At 45.5% G+C, this 20,102-nt stretch overlaps 1 protein-coding gene across 2 annotated transcripts in view; it reads left to right on the forward strand.

Moving 5' to 3' along the window:
* The window catches only part of RAD54L (RAD54 like), a 50,559-nt gene that overhangs the window by 27,763 nt on the left and 2,694 nt on the right, over positions 1-20,102 (forward strand). The window contains exons 1-16 of one of the 2 annotated variants that reach the window (XM_071436647.1): positions 4,374-4,477; positions 4,602-4,691; positions 6,195-6,314; positions 7,050-7,110; positions 8,678-8,813; positions 9,588-9,657; positions 11,723-12,011; positions 12,426-12,550; positions 13,876-14,026; positions 15,189-15,315; positions 17,485-17,559; positions 17,973-18,103; positions 18,205-18,315; positions 18,460-18,583; positions 18,868-18,946; positions 19,053-19,232. In XM_071436647.1, the coding sequence (XP_071292748.1) occupies positions 4,475-4,477; positions 4,602-4,691; positions 6,195-6,314; positions 7,050-7,110; positions 8,678-8,813; positions 9,588-9,657; positions 11,723-12,011; positions 12,426-12,550; positions 13,876-14,026; positions 15,189-15,315; positions 17,485-17,559; positions 17,973-18,103; positions 18,205-18,315; positions 18,460-18,583; positions 18,868-18,946; positions 19,053-19,232 (1,872 nt within the window). In that variant the 5' untranslated portion in view covers positions 4,374-4,474. Of the gene's footprint in view, positions 1-4,373; positions 4,478-4,601; positions 4,692-6,194; positions 6,315-7,049; positions 7,111-8,677; positions 8,814-9,587; positions 9,658-11,722; positions 12,012-12,425; positions 12,551-13,875; positions 14,027-15,188; positions 15,316-17,484; positions 17,560-17,972; positions 18,104-18,204; positions 18,316-18,459; positions 18,584-18,867; positions 18,947-19,052; positions 19,233-20,102 lie in introns of those variants that run through there. The other variant, XM_071436646.1, reaches the window with a different exon arrangement.

Here is a 20,102-nt window from a genome sequence, read left to right on the forward strand (position 1 = left end):
CACCCAGCTGCGCCACCCTGCCGAGGGACACAGAGCTGTGCCTGGCTGTGCCTGGCTGCAGTGGGTGATGGAGGGGTGAGAGGTGGGATGAAGGTCAGCCCTTCCCTGCCAGGCACAGCTGTAAGAGCTGGAGGCTGTGCCAGCTCAGCACCCAGACTGGCTGGGGGTGGGATGTGGATCAGCGCTGACTCAATCGCTCTGGGCTCCTGACTGTGCTCTGCTGGGTGTAACATGCCAAGGTGCCAGGAGCAGTGCTGGGATCTCCTGCCTCCTTCCAGCCTGTGACCTGCCTGCGTGTAGAATGGCACCTGGTCTCCAGAAAGGAAAAGGATTTCTCTCCCTGGAGTGAATGTTTTCAAAGCACTCGGTGTTTTCCCTCTCAGTAAGTGGCTCTGTTGGAAGGGCAGATGAGCTGTCTCTGGTGGTGATGAGATGGGATCACAACTCCAGCTGGCAGTAACTTTCTATGATCATAGTCAGTTTCCCTCTCGTGGCTTGCAAAGGAATTAACTGGAAGGATATTTAATTACTTTCTCAAGTGAATATGGTCAAGCCATGCTGGTGCATCCTGCAGTCCTGGTCCCGTCAGAGCTTCACCTGAGAAGATCCAGGTGGCACTGCTGAATTTTGTTAAGGCTGTAGCTCTGCCCTTCTGGTCATAATTACAGATTTTCGCCTCTCCTTTCCATTGCAGAGTGGCTGGAGCTGTTAGACAAGGTCTGAGGTGTCCTTCCCTTAGGAGATATTTTCTTATAGTATCTCTCCTCATGCTGTTTTCTGCCTGCTACAAAGGTCACAAATTCTCTCACCTGTGAAGAGCTGGGTTAGAAGCCCCAGTTCTTCCAAAACATTTCTTAAAATTTCTGTGAAGAACTTTTCTGGGGAATGCAGGGGAAGGCCTGCATTCCATAGAAAAGGAAGGAGCCTCAAAAATAAAAGAAAAAAAGGGGGAGGGTGTAAAAGAAGGGAGATCCCATGGGTCAAGGAGGTCAGTGGAGTGCCACAGCATCCACAGGATGTGAGTGTAACAGTGGTCTCAGGGGAATGTGGTGGTGGCTGGTCCTAGGGAGTGCCATGAGCTCATACCATGGTGGTGACTGGAAGACAGGCTCTGTTTGATGTGGACAAACAATATAAACAATAAATATTTTTTAACTGCTTTTTTGCCTAATTCTAGAGTCTCTGAGGAAGATATTTGGCATCCTCCCCTCTCCTTGCTTGTACTGGAGGGACTCAGTATCCTGCAGAGACAGCAAGGGAAATGACAGGATTATTCCCCATGGTGATTATCCTGTGATCTCTCAGGGCTGTATAAATAGGAGCTGATTACAGTAGAAAAGGAGTAAATTGTGTAATTAGAGAAGGGAAGAGGGGAGGACTTAACCTCTGCCTGAAGGTGCTGGTTTGGAAAGTGGGAAAAAGAAGCTGAGCAGTGGCTGTCCTGAGACCCACAGCCCTGACCTGGTCCTGGCTGCTCCTGTTGCTTTGTGCAAGCCCTTCCATCTTCCCTTCTGGAGAAAGAACAAATTATTAGTTTCTGCTGGACCTCTTGGTCAGTTTATTTGTGAAGAAAGTCCTTCTTGCATGTCCACCCTGCCCCAGGCCTGCAGTGTGGTTGCCTTCCCAGGGGACTGGCTGCACTCAGACATTGGCATCACCACAAATTTCCCTCTGGGACTTGTCATGAATGGTTAGAAGAGAAAAGCCATTGCAGGATGGAACCCACAGCAGTTCTATGTTGGGTGTAAGATGACTAAGACCTTTCCTGCTGCTCTACATGGAGCAGGAATTTTGCCTCCCCTTCCCTTTATTATTGACCCAGCCTGGCCTGGGCCATAAAGTGTGTCTGCTCCCATTGCAGGGAAAAAAAGCACACAGCAGAACTGCTCTCAGAGCCATGGAGAGGGAGGCTATTATTGTGAATATTATTCATGCCAGGAAAAATAGCCAATTACCTTCCTATAAAACCACTCTCTGCCCAGTGAGCCAGTAATTGCAATATCTGACATTCATCATGGAGCTCTGAAAGAGCTTTGGGAATAAAATACTGGTAAATGGATGGACTTGAAAAAGACAGGGGAAAAAAAGTAAAGTTAAGGCCCTTAACCCTATCACCCCTAGATATTCAGGGGGTGATCTATGCCCACTTACACCTCAAGTCCTACAGATGCAAGAATTTGGCTTTGTCTTATATCCACTTTATTTTATGTTTTAAAGGTACATAACAGTATTAGTGTAGATGTTTAATAAACTGAATAGTGAAATAGGCTGTAACTGAGGTGGGGACACTGCCAAAGGTTCTTTCTTGATGTTTAAGAATACAGCTGGGCAGCTGTGGCACCAGTAATTTCTTGCATTTATTTCCCAAGTTTACCAGTGAAACAACCAACAAAGGGGAACTCCACCTTCCCCTTTCTTATTTTCCTCCTTGGAGGAGGAAGAAAAGACAAAGTCCTGTCAAGAGCTGCAGGGTGTTGGATATGTTTGCTCTGCTGGACTGCACTAAAGGCCACCAAGGCCTGCCCCCAAGGTGATCCATGGACAATGTCTGGAGATGTGTCAGGTTTCCCAAGATCTATTAATGCTGTCACAGCTGCTGAAGCCTCCAGGAACCCACAGGCTCTGGGGGATGTGCTCCAAGACCTGCCAGCAGCGCCTCTTCCCCACAAGCTGTGCAGGAATCTCACCCTGAGGAGCTGCCTTTCCTATCCGGCAATGGAAGGGTTAACTGTGTGTGTCAGAGGACTTGGCTCATTGTTTGGGGTTTTCCCTGTGTAGCCAGAAGGATAATTTAGCTGTGTGTCTCCAAAACGCTGAGGTTTTGCACCCTGTAAAAGTCTGTCCTTTAAATTGTTTGCTGAGCACCAGCCCTCATTTATCATGTCAGCTGTGATCCCTGCAGCAGCCACAGCCTCGCTCCTTCCTGAGGACCAGCCGCCCTTCTCTTGGAACGAAAACAAATCCACGCTGAAATTGCTGCTGCCCTGAGTTTGCTTTTTTGCTCTGAACCCTCACAAATCCCCTTTAGGACGCTCCAGAGGGATTTTCTCTTTGTTCCATGGGTGCAGAATATGATGCTGGCCCATAATCAGAGGTTTTGGGTCAGCCATCATGTCATACACGATACAGGTAATGTCAAACCTGTCAGAACAGGGAAGCTCGCAAAATGTGAAAAACACCAAGCACTTGTTTTAAAAATTTTAGAAGTTTAATAGTAATAAAATGGTTATAAAAATAGTAATACAATTGGAGTAATAATAATTTGGACAATTTGAATTAGGACAATATGAGACAATAGAAACAAAGAGTTACAGACCTCCGGGTACCTTTTTCTGGGCAGCATAAGCCTGAAAAAGGACACCCATTAACAGAGGATTAACCCTTAAAAACAACAGCCTGTTGCATATTCATATATCTCATACAGGATGCATAAATTCTATTCAAACACAGGATTCTGTCTGGTCATCGTCAACTTCTTCCTCATAATCCTAACAGCATCATCCTGCCCGAGTGAGGCAAGAAGAAGTTCGTTCCTCCTGATAATGGAGCAATAAATTTTCTTTCTCTGAAAGATTTAGGTATCCTGTGACTGCTATCTCAATGTGAGTCCTTTCTTTAGGACAAAAAAAAAAGTATCCTATATAGCATAGTTTCTATTTTAACATTATGTTATAACCTAAAACTATATTTAACACACTACTTAAGAGAATTAATACAGCATTACTTTCTAACACAACACATATAATATTCATTTTAATATTTGTGAAAAGCCAATCATAAAATATGCATTTTCCACACAAAATAACCTAAGATCGTGCCAAATTGAGGCAAAATTGTAAAGGGACAGCTTCCCCCTCTGCACTGCTCTTTCCTGGGTGCCCACCACAAGAGCCAGGGCTGTAATTCCTGCTGCCAGCATTCACTGCAGCCATGGCCCTGCTCTGGCCTTCACACCTTTGTGTGGACATGGCTCCCTTCACCTGACTGCCAGCACCTGAGCTGCTGAAGAGCCAAAAGAAATGGCTCAGTTATTCCTTGTACTGATGGCTCAGTTGCTTATTCTTTGTACTGATTCCTGCTACAGTCTCACACCCTGATTCTTTTGTGGCGCAGCTTCTGTGGGCCAGCGCTACTCCTGCTTGAAGAGGACAGGACCTTTCTTTGGACAGAAAAATAATTCACTTTTTTTTCCCTTTTTTCTCTCCCAGCACCTCTACTTGACACAGAAATTCATGACAAATCTCAACTCCTCTTATTGCTATATATATATATATATAAAATCAGTAGATTGCATTTCTTCTCCACACGCTCCCTCCACGGAGCCCCGAGCAGGTCGATGATGCGGCTCTGGTGCCGCTCGGCGCTCGCTTGGCCACGCCTGCGGGCGCGGGGGCGCGGGGCGGAGCTGGCCCGGAGGTTTTCCCGCCAGCGGCGCGCGCGGGCCGTTACCGCGTCCGCGCGCTCCCGTAAGGCGATGGTGGGTGCCGGGGGGGGACCGGACCGGACCGGACCGGGGATCTGTGCCTGTGCCTGTGCCTTTCCCTGTGTCTGTGCCAGGAACCTCCTAGTCCCTCACTGTGTGTGCTGTCCCTCTATTCCAGAGGAGGAGCCTGGCCCCCAGCCAGCTGGCCAAGAGGAAGGCGGGCGATGAAGATGAGGAAGAGGAGGAGGAGGACTGGAAGCCCCCGACGGTGAGCGAGGGGTGCCGGGACGTGGCCCCGTGTGTTCCCGGCCCCGTGCGAGCCCGCCGCAGCCGTAGGCAGGGGGATGAGGGGCGGCGCTGTGGCCGAGTCACTCCCCGTGCCTGAGCATCCCCATCCTGTGGGCATCGCGTTTGTGCTGCCGTGAAACTTTGTGTCTCGGCGTGTGGCTGGTGGAAGAAATTCATTGAGTACAGATGGTGCTTCGTGGTTGTGGAAAAACTTATCCCTGTGAGAGCCTTGAGTGCTGTGTGAAAGGAAGGGTAATGTTAAGAAAATTAATCTACAAACACCAGAGGTTTATGTCCAAAAAGGAGACAGAGGAGTCTTTTCTGGCTTTATTCGAATAAAGGGAGAGGCCATGGGGCATTCCCCTGGAATCTCTCAAATTTTTGGAGGACGCAGCCTCTTTTTTATCTTAATTTCCCGGTCGCATTTCCCTTCTCTCTTTCCCTATTGGCTGAGGTACTTGAGAGGTACAGACTCTCCAATAAGCCTGATACCAAAGATTTCTCTCTAATGTATAACCCTCCCTTTTACTTTTTAATTCTTACGGAATTTAGGGTTTTTTCTTCCCCGTTGTTTCTTTCATCTCTCAATGTCTAATTTCATTTATCAGCCAACCTAAAGTTTATTTGTAAACGCAATTATCCTTTTCTATTCATCAATCAGTGGAATCCTTCCCATTGTTTCTTTTATCTCCCAGTGCTAGTTTTATCTACTAGCAGACCCACAGCTTGTTTGGAAAGACAAATCTGCTATTCCTCTCAGTAACTGGGCTGTTCAAGACAGAATGTTACATATTTTTGTAACAGGACAGGGGAAGGATCAGTTTCACCGATTATCTATAAAAGACCTCGTTTAAGCATTTATAATAACAGGAGTCCCAGCCCTAATCCTAATTTACAGTAATGTTCTATGTCATACAGGTTAAAGAGTCTCATGTAATGTTTTCTGTGTCAGATCCATTTTTCTGTGCCAGCGGGTGGTTGAGACCATGCCTCACGCTGAAGAGGACTGTGTTAAATCAGGAAACAGATCAATAACTTATTTATTTTCATGTTTTTCTAAGTGTTTGAAATGAAGGGTTCAGTGTGAGGCCTTCCACCTGCATAACACCAGGTGCCATGGAGCCTCTGGGGACTCTGGTGTAGTTTGTTCCATGCTACTGACCCTTCCTTTTCTTAATTCTACTTTTGTTTCTGAGTGGCAGGACAGCACAAGTCTTAGTGCGCACAAGCCTGCCCTTTTACAGGTCAGAAAGTGGTAGTTATCTTCTTAATTAGGACAATGTTTTAAGCTTCATGTAAATCAAACTTCAAGGTTCAGTGACCTTGCTGCGTGAGTCCTGTGGCAGCGGGGGTGAGTGGTGGCTGTGCTGCTCCACTGCCTGGGCGATGGTCTGTGTGCTTTGGTGCTTACTGGGCGTGGCTGCAGAGCATCTCTGCTCCCCCCCGCTCCCCCTGAGCTGTTTGGTTCTGTTCTGTGTTCCAGGGCCGGAAGAGGCAGAAGGCAGCTGCTGAGGCAGAGAGTGCAGAGTGTTACCGGTCTCCTTTCCGCAAACCCTTGGCTCCGCTGACCAACAGACCCCAGTGCCTGGACAGCAGTCAGCACGTGAGTGGGCTTGCTGCTGCTACACACACTGCTCACTCAGCAAGGAATTCCCAGTCCCTCCGTGGCCCCTTTTAAACTGAGGCGTTAGGCAGACACAAAGTCTTTTGGAGAGGCTTTTTGCCAGGTCCAGCCCTTTATTGTTGAAGGAGCTGTGCTGAGCAAGCTTGCTGTAGTGGAAATCCTGAATGAGGGAGTTCTGTGAGGTGCAGGTGAAGGACAGTACCCAGAGGTGTCAATTGCTTTACACCCAGGTGGGTCAAATGCTGACTGCCTGCCCAGTTCTCTCTGGGCTTCCACTGCTGGAGAGCAGATGCTGGACTAGCTGGGTGCTTGCTGATCCAGCATGGATGTCCCTGCAGTGGTAACCCAGCTCCTTTACAGGAAATGAGTTGCCTGACTAAATTACCAAGGCGGGGGCAGCAATACGTTTTAAAGAAGTGAAAAAAGCCAGTGGATTTAGGAAGATGGGAGCTATGAAAAATCAATTTCACGTATTAGAAAACCCAAATGAAAATAGTTTTGAAAAGCAGAAGTGGTGGAGGAAATTGTGCTGAATTGTGACTTTCTTCCTTTTGGATAGTCTTGAAAGTAGTTGGAGTTGAAGCTTGAGTGGATTAAATAGAGGGACTCTGAGTACTTGGCAAAACTGAGTTCTCAAAAAATGTCCTGGACTTGCATTCTTGAGCAATCTCTGATTTCAGACTTTTGAAATGTGTTTTCTTTCTGAATTCCTAGGAGGCTTTTATCCGCAGTATTTTGTCCAAACCCTTCAAAGTCCCCATTCCAAATTATAAAGGTAAGATGAGGAGGTTTAAGGATTGTCTGTGTTGGCTGACTCGGGTAAAACAGATGATGCTTAGGCCTGTCAAATATATCTGTGGGGATTATTGTTATTTTTTGCACTGATGCATATGTTCCAGATATCCTGACTTAATTTTGAAAGAAAAATACTGGCATATTAGCAAAGTCTTCATATTTCTTACTAGTGTTTAGTTTGGATAATCCTACATTTCAGAATTGGATTTTATAGTCTTAGTGCTATGTATTTGATGTAGTGCCAGGAGATTTTACACTGTATCACAAATACAAAAGCAAAATGAATTCCAAGCCACGAAGGTTTATCATTTAAATAATGATGCTAACAGACAGAAGGCTGTGGTGAAAAAGATTGTATATGCCAGTTTTCTTTCTACTTGGCTTGGAGTGTTGAGCCTCAAGGTGATCTTCAAAACGAGATTGTTTTGAAGTTCAAAGCCTCAGCTGGTTTGAATCAGTGAAACATAAGATCTCAGAAACAAATGGGCCTGTTCATGTCCCCTGCTTCCCCTTCACCCTCCAGCTGAAAAACTCGAATGCAGAGCAACCAATTTCACTCAAACTTTAGTTATAAAAATGTCTGTAAGCAGCCACTGACTATGGAATGACAAGCCCCAGAAGAGTTTGGCAAAGCTTGCTTCTGGAGAAGCAGATTTGTCAGAAGGCTCAAACAGAACTGTAACTGGGAAAGCTGCTTTCTGTGTCTGTTACCTTGCTCTATTAATTGGGAAAAGGGGATGTTTCTTGTGTTCTTTCTTTCTTCTTGTTTGTGCACTGCTGCCTCAGCTTGTGGTACATTCCTGTTTTGCAAGGAGCTTTAGTAAACAGTGGACAAATAGACTTATTGAGTCTTTTTTGAGCAAAATCAATCCTGGGAGCACAGTTGCCTGAGTTTTGATGGGAAAAGGGATTCTTATGTATGTTCTTGTGTTCATCTCTATTTCAAAACTCTGACATCAAAACACAGTACTAGGAAAAGGGACTCATGCTTGGTTTCTGCTTTTCACAGAAATTGGCTCCAAGGCCAAACATCTACTATTGCTCAGCAGAGAGAAAATAATACCCCAGAGAAGGTAGTCACAATATGAAATTGGCTGTGGTGCTGTAGAACTTCATCACTGTTAAAGATCAGTTCCTGACCTTGCATCAAAGATATAACTCTAGCTAAGTCTGGGTTAGGTGACCCCAAAAGAGAATTTCACCCAGCATATTTTGTATGTAGGAGTGTATTTGTTGGGCTGTTGACATGTACATTCTGGAACCCTCCTTGGCTTTCAAAAAACTAGAACCACCGCCTTGGGTAAGCAGTGCCATTGCTCCCTCTTTGCCTCTGCTCCTTGGTTCTGTGTTTTCCTGCTGCAGAGCTGCCCACTGCGCTGCCAAACAACAGCCCTGCTTAGGTTTGCTGTGTGCACCAGCTGAGCACGCACCTCCACTCCAGCACCCAATTAATTCACTGTTCCTAAGTGTAATCAGACTCTGCTGCCAGGCTCTGCTTGCTTCCAGGAAGATGCTGTTGTTTGAGCTGTGCCTTTGTTCCATTTCAGGGCCCCTGGGCTTGCGCTCACTGGGAGTCAAACGGGCAGGACTGAGGGGTCCTCTCCATGACCCATTTGAGGAGGGAGCTCTGGTTCTGTACGAGCCCCCCGTGCTGAGTGCCCATGACCAGCTGAAAATAGACAAGTGAGTCATCACCTGGCATGAATGCTGCAGCTCTGACCTCTTTCTGGGTGTAGGTTTATGTGCTTTTCTCCCAAATGTGTTTGAGCTGGGGTCTGAACATCAAGGGGATTTCGATTCCAAGTATTCTGCCTGAATTGGTTCAGGTATGGCTACAGTCAAAGAAGGCATGTACCCATGCTAGATTGTTTGTGTTCTTTCACTGACTGTTCCATCTCTCATGCATCAAAAATTTAAACCTGTTGCAGGGAATGAGCATACACGCATGGAGAAACTGCTTAGAAAATCTCATGGCTTAGTCATTAGTCAGGAAACATCAGCATCTAAGGACAAGCAAAGGGAGATGACTGTCAAATGTTAGGCTGCCTACTGGTTTGTATTCTGAAGTAGTTTCTTTTGTGCTATTGTTATAACTTAAAAAAGCTGTCAAGTGGATCTTCGTGGATAGAGGGAGGGGTTTCTTTCTCCAGAAATTTAGTTACAATATTGTTATAGAAACAAGAAAAACAATACTGACTTTTTAACTGTGTTTCTGAACCACATTCTGCCCTTGTTTTAACCACAGCCCACATACATGGTTTCACTGATGTTTCAGACTGTGGGCAGGTCTCTAACTTCATTCTCAAAGCTGAATTAATCAATTTTTCACTTTCTTGTTTGAAGTTGCTTTCCCTGTGCCGCAGGAGAGTCCTCAGTATAGCAGTGAGATTTAACAAAGCCTAAACATGTGCCAAATTCCTCAATCACACTTTCTTCTTCCTTGACTGCCTCCTGCAGGGACAAGGTACCTGTCCATGTTGTGGTGGATCCTGTCCTCAGCCGTGTTTTACGACCCCATCAGAGAGAAGTAAGTTTTCCATTGGGACCTGAGAGTGTGGCTGGAGGATTTGTTCCATTTCAAAAAGCCACATTTCCTCTGCTGGAGTTGTCTGTGAGGTCTGCATAGACCTCACAGACTGACAGTCCAACGGACTCTAGTCTGTGGCAATTACCAAGTGAAGCATTTGTTCTAAGCATCCTCTGAGAGGCCTGAATGCTGACAATACTTCCTGTCCCTTTTCAAGCAAAGAGTCAGGGCTGAAAGTCTTGCTTTTACTTACCTTGAAGTCTGGAGATGTAGCTCTGCTGGGTGGAATTCACTGTGGAAGGTGATGGGATATAGTTGCAATAAACTATATTGCAGCCCAGTTTTGAGTCAGGCAGGGCAAACGTCCACCACTGTTTTACTGCTCAGCAGAATAGATTAGATCTGCAGTCCCTGAGCCAGGAAACACTGAGTCTCCAATTTCTGATACCATGGTTCCTAACAAAGTGTAGAGCAGGCTCCTGCTTCAGTGTGCTTTGTTTGGGGGCCGCCCTTGGTAGGTGTGAGCTGTGCCTGACCTATGCAGACTTGAAATTTGATGATGGAGACTGCCAAAACCGTTTTATGTTGTAAATATGTGCAACATTTTAACATGGCAGCAGTGGCTACAACTCTCCAAATACCTGATGTAGCTTCTGGACAGCTCAAAGTTCATCCCAGGTGCAATATATTATCATTTAAGCCTGCAGGGAGCACAGATGGTAGCCGTGATTGCTGATCTTGCAGGCTAAGCAGGTAAAGCTAGATGTGTCCCTGCATGGGAGATCTTCAGATGACAGTGAGAGCATAGTAGGCTGCCCATGGCTTGTAGTTTTATCTCAGATCTGGTAGTGAACCTGTGGCCCAGTGTAATGCTCATCTCTGGCTACATAGCTGGAGGCACTCTGGTTTTGGGTAAGCTGCTGCCTGCTGGTGCTTTTGTCAAGTAATCAGAGTTATGTTGGTGTCCTGGGCACACTGGGTTTTGGCAGGTAAATGTCAATGATACAGCAGGTTCTGCTCTAGCCTGACTAATAAGTCTCTGCCTGCTAGGATTCCTATACTGCTGTATTCAGCTGATGCTCCTACATAGCTGTACAGCTCTGCTCCAACTTTGTTGTGACTTTTGCCCAGATGCTGGTTCTGCAGCAAAATGCAGTCTTATGTCAGTAATTTAGTTCAAAATTGTTCAACTGGCTTAAATAAATTCCATTAGCCTGTTACTAAAAGTCAAAGAAAGAAAGAAAAGGACTTGAAAGTGCAGGTAAAGGTGCTCCATCTTCAAGTCCTAAGTAGTGGAGTAGAGAGGACGAATCATTGCAGGTGTGTTTAGCTTGTACATTCCCAGCACAATGCCCTGGTTTTCTTTGACTCTCTTATCATCATATGGTACAAGAACATTTTGAAGTTTGTCTCTTCCCCCCCACACCTCCCCTTTATCTCTCTCAGTGATGTGTCAGGGCCTAATGCAGAGCTGAGCTCTTCTCCCACCATGTGACATGGGTTAAAACCTCAGCCCTGTATCTTCTCTAAAGCTAAATCTGCTTTGGTCCTTGAGCCCCCAGGTGAGTCACTGCTTCTGGGCAGAAATTATGAGGGTTGATAATGGTGTTCTGGGAATTATTCAGGCAGCAGAAACAACTCTACTCACTCTGATTCTTTGAAATTACCTGATTTGGTGGTGTTAAGATGATAAACCTCTTTGAAATGATTGATGCATGTTAGTTCATGGCCAGGCCCTGTCTAATGCAGCCAAGGGTAGAAATTTCTGGGAATTCATGTTCAGAAGCTGGTTAGAATTATAGAAGAAAAATGTAGCAAGATTTTGTGCATGTTGTGAGGTACATGGTGCTGGCACCAGTAGTGCTGTTTCACTCCAGATGTGGCAGCATTTTAGCTGTGCCTCAGATGGTTTCCCTCTGTCTCATTAGAGCACTGCCTGTCCCCAGGGATGTGCGTGCTACACGGATCTGCTGTTTGCTGTGCTATCAGCCCTGTGCATTGTGGTAATGAACTTGTCACTCTGCTGATGTCCCCGTCCTGCTCTGAGAGAACAATTTTTTGGCAGGGGGTGAAATTCCTCTGGGACTGTGTGACGAGCCGGCGGATCCCTGGGAGCCACGGCTGCATCATGGCAGATGAAATGGGGCTGGGCAAAACTCTGCAGTGCATCACACTCATGTGGACGCTTCTCCGGCAAAGCCCGGACTGCAAGCCTGAAATCGAGAAAGCCGTGGTGGTGTCTCCCTCCAGCTTGGTGAGAAACTGGTACAATGAAGTAGAGAAATGGCTGGGGGGAAGGATCCAGCCACTGGCCATTGATGGAGGCTCCAAAGAAGAGATTGACCGTAAACTAGGTACAGAAATGTTTGCAATCTGGGTGTTCGGCTGGTTGGGGTCAAAGTCTTGCATTGGAAGGAGGCTGCAGCAGCTCATGTGAACATCTCTGAGCAGTCACTGGATCTCTGCAGACTGATGGCTGCCTCTCCACTAACATGTTTAGATCTTGCATGTTTGGTAATAGTTGATCTTTTGCCATAATCCAAATCTAGTCAGGTGTTGGGGTAGTCCAGGAAATGGAGGCAGAATGGACATGGAAATGGGAATAGTTGTGGGGAAAGGAGAATGGGTATATATGGGTGGAAGAGTTTTCATAAATTTTTAAGGCAAATGTTTTGCCCATTTGACCTGTTTTCTATTAGTTTTCCTCATCCTTTTTTTTTTTTTTTTTTTTTTGTCTTTCTTTTCCTTTTTCCCCTTCCCATCTGCAGCTGGCTTTATGAACCAGCATGGCCGGCGAGTGCCTTCACCCATCCTGATTATCTCCTATGAGACCTTCCGACTGCACGCTGAGGTGCTGCAGAAGGGCACTGTTGGGCTGGTCATATGTGATGAGGTATGGGGGCACCTTTAAGGGAATCCATTCCTGCTGTTTTCTCAACACCTGGGTGAAACTGGATCTGCTTTCTTAAAGGAGAGTGGACAATGGGATACAAGACTTAGCTATCGACAGCACCCATTCTGGTGTTTCAGAGGCTCTAAGTAAGATCAGCCATACTGTGTGAGCCTGAATGGGAGAGGTGTCTTCATGAGCCAAGATATGAAGAAAATCCAGCTGGTGGTAACTGCATCCACTTGTAGGTCCCTGATGGGTCCCTACTAGGGCCCTCTCCATGTGCAATATGTACCAGAAGGGAGGTTCATGCCTGGCTCTGTTGGTAGTGCCCTGGCTTACTGGTTTTCATGCATTGGTGTGTGTCAAGCTCTGCTTTCACGTGGCCAAAATTGAGTTGTTTTTTCATTTGTCATTCCCTATTTGTGGTTATAGGTAGTGAGAGCCAGAGATGCTTTGAAGGACAAAATAAAACAAGTGTCCTCTGCCTCCTTGAAACGATCAGGCTGGGACCTGCAGGGGTTGAGGTATCCTCTGCTGCTGGGTAGAAGGAATTTATTTAATAGGGGTGCCACCCAGTGGTTTGGCTTTGTATTTGCCAAAGCAGTGCCGAGAGGGGCTTAAAAAGAGTGAGTGTCCTCAGGAGTGTAGCTCCCATAAACGTTTTATCTACAAGTACATGACTGCCCTCACCTCTCAGTGCCCCTGGAATGAGGCTAGCACCTAGGAAATCTGGGAACCCATGTCCTTGGCCTTGTGGCTTCTATACATTTCCAAAAAATACTCACCTCTGCTGCAGTCTAGCACTCATGTAAAGCATCTCATCACTTGTGCTTTGTCCTACCCAGCACTCAGATGCTAATAAAGTTGCTTTTCCCAGGCATGAGAAATGGGGCCTGTGTTCAGATTACCACTGTAAGAGGTGAAGAACCTCTTTTTATTAGTGTGCAAAGGCCTGGCAGTCCTCTGTATAGGTGGGTGGTTTGTGGTCTTGACCTTAAATTAAGCAATTTTACTAGTCCAGAGTTCAGTGCTTGTGTTGGTAGCTGAAAACATTCCCATCTTAGAACAGGAAACAATTCTCAGAGTTAAAAGTTATATTGTGTGATGATTGTTGTTTTCATGGTAGGCTTTCTTGCCTGGGTGGAGCTTGGATATTCCTGGTTTGGGACTTGTCCTTAAGACAAGTTTGTTGCAACACTTACTCCACTACTAGGAATGGGAAGAGTGGTGAGATGCCTTTTATCAGTGCTGATATGGCTCTCCAAGCTGCTTCCTTACAGGGCCACTGGATTTATCAGCCTTATTCCTTTTCTGTTTTTTTACAGGGCCATAGACTGAAGAACTCTGAAAACCAAACTTACCAGGCTCTCAACAGCTTAAACACACCTCGACGAGTCCTTATCTCAGGCACCCCTATTCAGAATGACCTGCTGGAGTATTTCAGCCTGGTGCACTTTGTCAATTCAGGCATCCTGGGTAAGAGATGAATGTGTGGGAGATGGGAGGCAGGGGAAGGTGCTGGCCAGGCTTCCCTTGATGCCAGCAAAAGCAACAACTGAGATGTTGGTGAAAAATGATGTCAGGGGTTTGTAACTAGATGATCTCTTAAGGTCTTTTCTACTTCACACAACTCTGTGATTCTATGAGACTGCTCTGGATACAAACTCTTTCAGTTTGTATCCAGAAAGCCTAGGTCAGGGTGCCCTGTTCTAGGGACTATGTGTCATCTGGGCTCCGTTTAAACAAGATTCTAATGCAAACTACACCAGTCAAACAGGTGTTTTGGAAGGGGAATCAGTTAAGGTAAAACAAATATGTGAAACTGAGTGCTAATGTCAATTATTTCTTTTTTCATCTCCCATGATTGTCTCAGGTTGTTGGGCATCCAGTCCAAGAGGCTTCTCATTAATTCTAGTGCATGCCTAACTCTAGTTAAACACAATTCATCAGATTCTTAGTCTTGCAAGCAGAATTTGGGCTGTATCTTTTTCTGTTCAGCTGTTTTTCCTCTAGGAGTTCTCAAGGAAAGGATGGAATGGGCTGGTAGATGTTCTACATCTGCTTTTTCTGTGTGCTTCAATTTTGTGTAGTAATTACAGGGAGCTGATGGGATTTTCAGCTGCCCCCCTTGACCTGTACTTTGGGCAAGATTACTCTCCCTGTACTTGCAGTTCGTTCTTTCTGAGATGAGGTTAATGGTGTAAGTACTGCAGCAAAGCTGCATGCACTCAGTAGGCATTTTTCTCACTTTCAGCCTGTGGCCAGTAATAAGCAACTGATTACAGATAATTTTGGAGTAGGCACAGATAATGCCTGTGCTGTTGTTTGCAAGGATAAAATCTGGGAATAAAAGTATAGCTGGAATGTGAGCAAAAGCAGTATGTGTGGGACTGTTTAAGTAAAATTCTGTGACCTTCGGCTTTGCACTGTTGTTGGAGTTCAAAATGATTATCTGTTAAATTGATTTGTCTGCCTTGTGTGAGTCTTTTCTTGGCTAGGGAGAAAAAAAGCCAATCTTATGGATGGGATGGATGAGGGTTTGTTTTATCTGCTGGGCCCAGTGTTTGAGTTGGCTGTGGGATGCTGATCAAAGATTCTTTGGTAGTAGTTGTCACCTTTTCACTTCTGTTTTATACAGGAACTGCACAGGAATTTAAAAGACATTTTGAAATGCCCATCTTGAAAGGAAGAGATGCAGATGCAAGTGAAGCTGAGCGACACAAGGGAGAAGAGAGGCTTAAAGAGCTAATCAGTATTGTGAACAGGTGAACTTCATCCCTCTTCTCTTTGCAGAGCATTTGCCTATAAGCCCTTTGCATAAGCCCTGCTATATTTCCAAATTACAGTTGTAGCTGTAATGAATTCTCTTGCTTGTTACATCTATACAGCAAGTGATTGTGCAAGTATTTATTGCCAAAGAAATCCACATAGAATGGAGCTTTAGTCTGATAAATGGAACTGACATGGCACAGCCAGCTGCAGTAACCCCCAAGCAGTACTCCCAGGTACTGGATTATTATATGACTCCTATGTTTGCTTTTTCCTGGGATCTGAATAATCAGGCAGTATCCTTTTATTTATGTTATCTATAAATGTGGGCTGGATTAGACTTGAGATCCATCTGACCCAGATGTTGGGAGCAGAAGGAAAGTATAAGGAATGTCACTCCATTCTGCTGTTGATTGCCCAAGTCACAGAATAGCTCACACTTACACAGTTTTGTTGGCTCTGTAGGGCTGATAGGACAGACTACAAGTGTCAGAGATGGGACTTCTGATCCCCAAGAAGCACCTCTGTGATGTGAAATGCTGTTTTTATCTTTGGTTGATTTGTGCTACCTGTTCAAACTTGTTTGCTCTTCATGAATACAATCAGCTTATCCATATTTGCTGGCAATTGCTTGGCTCTCCTTAAGAACTTTCTAGAAAAGACTGTTGAATTCTCAGCATTGCTGGTGTCTTCAGGGTTTTTTTCTGATTGTTTGTTGTTTTATGGGTTTTATTTGATGGTTTTAGATTGCTGGTTTTGTTTTGGTTTTTTAATTTGATCTTTTTGTAGCCATCACAAATACAATCCTGCAGTTCACAGTAATGGTAAATTAAATTTCACACTAAGTAGAGTCACTCCATAGAGACAGTCCTGACCTTGACTCAGATCAGCTTGCAGAAGCCTAAGAAAAAGGAAAGGTTGGGAGGAGAAAAGCTTATTCCTTCTCAAGGTGCATTTATTTCTTTTTATAGTTGATGAAGAATGGATGTAAAAATGTGTTCAGGAATGCCTGTGCCTGGCTCTGTTGAGGTCTTTGTCCTTTACTTTATTGTGCAACAGTCATGATACACAAATAGGGAAGACAAAGCACAAAAGTAGTAACAGATGAGTCTGTGGAATTTGGTAGGAATTGCAAAAGGGCCATGGATGCAAAGACATATGGAATCATAGAGGTAAGGCTGGAAGGGCCCTGGAGAAGGCATCTAATCAGCCTTGCTGTCCTAAGGTAGAAGGTGTTAGAACTGAAGACCTAACCCATCTCTTAAACCCCCAGCCAGCACTGAAGACCTTGCAGTTTTCCTAGGACACCTTTTCCAGGGCACCGCTGTCTTTGCAGTTAGAAGAGGCTCTTAATGTGTAACATAAATCTTCCTTACTGCAGTTTAAGCCTATTACTTTTCATCCTACTGCTTATGGGTTCGGAGACCAGATTATTCTTTTATTTACCAGCCTTTGAGTGATTTTGGGGTTGTCATATATCCCTGCTGTCTTTCTTCTATAGGTTTTGTAACAGACTTTTAAAGCTTCCTGGCAGAACTGGGTTTCTGCACCTCTTACTCTGGTTGCTCAGCTCAGCACTTTTTCTAGTCCATTCCACCTTTTCTGAAATGTGGCAAAACTGCTCCATGGGGCATTTCCAGAGGCCAGAGGATATGTCCATTGCTGGAATCTTGGGGCAGCCATGAGCCCATCTTGGGTGAGGATGGCTACTGTGTTACTAAATGGGGAGTTGCCTGCCTGTACTTTGGTTTATACCCACAGTTTGTGGCGGTTGATCCCTGTGCTTGTTTGCTGTCTATGCTGCTGCTCTGTTGTAGCTCACATTGCAAATTCTGTTGGTAGTCTGAGGGAGAGCAGAGTTTCTCTTGTGACTGAGCTCTCTCTGTGTAGGTGGCATCATGTCTGATCCCTCCACATCTCATGAACCACATTGGAAGCCTTGCAAAGACAATGGGTTATATTGGGCTCTGTACACAATGTGGACTGTGAGTGTCTGGCCTCTGCCATGTGTTGGACTGTCACAGACCTTTGGAGGGAAAATATCAGAGGGATTGTCTGTTCACCATCTGAGGAATCATAGTGATAAAACAGAGTTTATGATTCCTCAGATGGTCAACAGACATAAGAGTCATCCAAGCATCTGATCTTAATTTCTCTCCCTGCAGGTGTTTAATTCGGAGAACTTCAGACATCCTGTCCAAATACCTGCCAGTGAAGATTGAACAGGTGGTCTGCTGCAGGTACCAAAAAGCATCTGCTGTGTCTGGGAAATAGTGGAAGCAACAGGAAGGACTGAAAAATTGCAATAAGCCCTTCAATTCTTGTGGTGACTGCTTCCCTCTAGGAATGATGTTGTAGCCATTGGCAATATGTTGCTTTTCCTTCTGAAGCTACAACCCAATACTGGTGGTTCTGCCAGCCAGCTGGTGAGCTCTGGGCAGCTGTGTAGAGCAGAGTCCTGGGCTGTGCAGTCTCTGCAAGCTTCTCTTCCAGCTCTGGAAGATAGCAATACTCTACCAGCAGCCTTGGGGGCAGTTCTAAGCTGTCTGTGCTACAGCTAGAAAAACTGAGCTGAAAGGAGCACGCTGTGTAGATGGAGCAGGCCTTTTGTTGGACTGCAGGCTGGGACTGCAGAGCTCTTGTTGTGTTTCAGACTGACACCTCTGCAGACTGAGCTGTACAAGAACTTCCTGAAGCAAGCCAAGCCAGTGGAGGAGCTGAAGGAGGGCAAAATCAGTGTTTCATCTCTCTCTTCCATCACGTCCTTGAAGAAGCTCTGTAATCGTGAGTTGTTCATATGGGTTTGGGTTTTGCACTGTTGCTGGAGGTATTTTGGGTCTCCCTTGTGCACTCTGAACAGTCTCTGAGCTCTGTTTATTCTTCAGATCCTGCTCTTATCTATGATAAGTGTGTAGAAGAAGAAGAAGGATTTATTGGAGCCCTGGGCTTGTTCCCTTCTGGCTACAGCACCAAATCTGTGGAGCCCCAACTTTCAGGTATGGTGGAACTCAGCAGTACAGATGAGCTGCCTAACACAGGCAACCCCAAGACTGTATTTAACACTTTACCAAGTGCCCCCTCCAGGGTCTGCAATTTGGGAATTTTGCTCCAACTTTTTCTTTCTTTTCCTTTTTATCTAGGAAAGATGCTGGTTTTGGATTACATCCTTGCTGTTACCAAAAGCACCAGTAATGACAAGGTGGTTTTAGTGTCTAACTACACTCAGACACTGGATTTATTTGAAAAGCTCTGCCGGAGCAGAAGGTTTGTCTTTGGGTTTCACTGCTTTAATCCTGCTAGACTGTACTTGTTGCCTGTGCTGTAAAAGAACTGGATATTCCTACACTTTCTCTCAGCAGGAACTTGTGATTTGTCTTTTAGCTCAGGTGTTCCTGAATTGGAACCAATGTAGGTTGTGCTTTGTCTGCTGGGGTCACTCAGCAGAAAATCTCTGTCCCTCTGCTAACATTTCTAGAGCCCATTCTGTTGTTACAAGGCTGCTGATGACAATTTTCTCCTTTAATAGCAGTAAATGCTGTGTGTTGCAGGTATCTGTACGTGAGGCTGGACGGCACCATGTCCATTAAAAAGCGAGCGAAGATCGTGGAGCGGTTCAACAGCCCCTCGGTGAGTAGAACCTGCCAGATGTGAGCAACTCTCCTGCCAGCTCTGAGTACTGGGACTAAAAGCATGGCTGCCTCTGCAGTCTAATCCAAGCCTGCCTTTTTTGCAGAGCCCTGAGTTCATCTTCATGTTAAGCAGCAAAGCAGGTGGCTGTGGTTTGAACCTGATCGGGGCCAACAGGCTGGTGATGTTCGACCCCGACTGGAACCCAGCCAATGACGAGCAGGCCATGGCTCGCGTGTGGAGGGACGGCCAGAAGAAGATGTGCTTCATCTACCGACTGCTCTCGGTGAGAAAACTCCTCAGCATGGAGCTCTGGGTGCCAGCCCAGACTGCAGCTGCTGTGATTGGGGCCAGAAGGGAGAGAACTCTTCTGTGTTAGTGACCAGAATTGATTGGAACTTAATTGCTTCCTACCCTTAGATGTGTTGCCATGGAAAACCATGAAGATTCTAGCTGGAGGGTCATTACTGCAGCCCTTGGTTTCTAGCAGTGGCTGGCTTCTGAGAAATAGAAACAACTGTGGCTTTGCAGATAAGATGTTCCTTTGAAGTCATTTAGGCATCTGACTTCTTTAATTTCATGAGGTGTCTGATGCAGAAGTTGCTGTTTTTCAGTCAGGCTGCAGTCTGTTTTAGTTGGGTGTACGTGTACTTTAGAAACAGCAAATATGTTCCTGGAATTACCAGCAGCATTTGGGATGGAGCTGCCAGTGAGCAGATGGGATAGCTGCTCTGTAGAAGAAGACCATGAAGGAGACTGCTCTTTTCAGACTACTCTAACACTTGGTCCAGCAGTGCCAGTAGTGTTTGGTGTTTCAAAGTGTCTCCTGTGCCCTTGTTCACCTCTTGTTAGTTCAGACTGTTGGGATTTTTGTTTTGGTGGGGGTAAGGGGGAAGTTGTTGGGTGGTTTTAATGTGTGTGGTTTTTTGTTTTGTTTGGGGATTTATTGTATAAGCTTAGTTCCTTGGTCAATTACTATTTTTACTTTGAGAAAACAGACCTTCTTTGCCCATCTTTTCTTAATGGAGTTCTTCTCTGACCTTGCTGCACTTGGAAGCAGGGAGCTCCTTTGCTTTTAGAAATAGGAAATCAGTCTGCAAATCATGACTAATTACCCCCCTCCTTGGTGTTACATTTGTTTGCAAAACAGACATTT

The sequence above is a fragment of the Agelaius tricolor genome, unplaced genomic scaffold (genome assembly GCF_023055355.1).
Source record: "Agelaius tricolor isolate 1412-34295 unplaced genomic scaffold, bAgeTri1.0.p SCAF_11, whole genome shotgun sequence".
NCBI lineage: Eukaryota > Metazoa > Chordata > Aves > Passeriformes > Icteridae > Agelaius > Agelaius tricolor.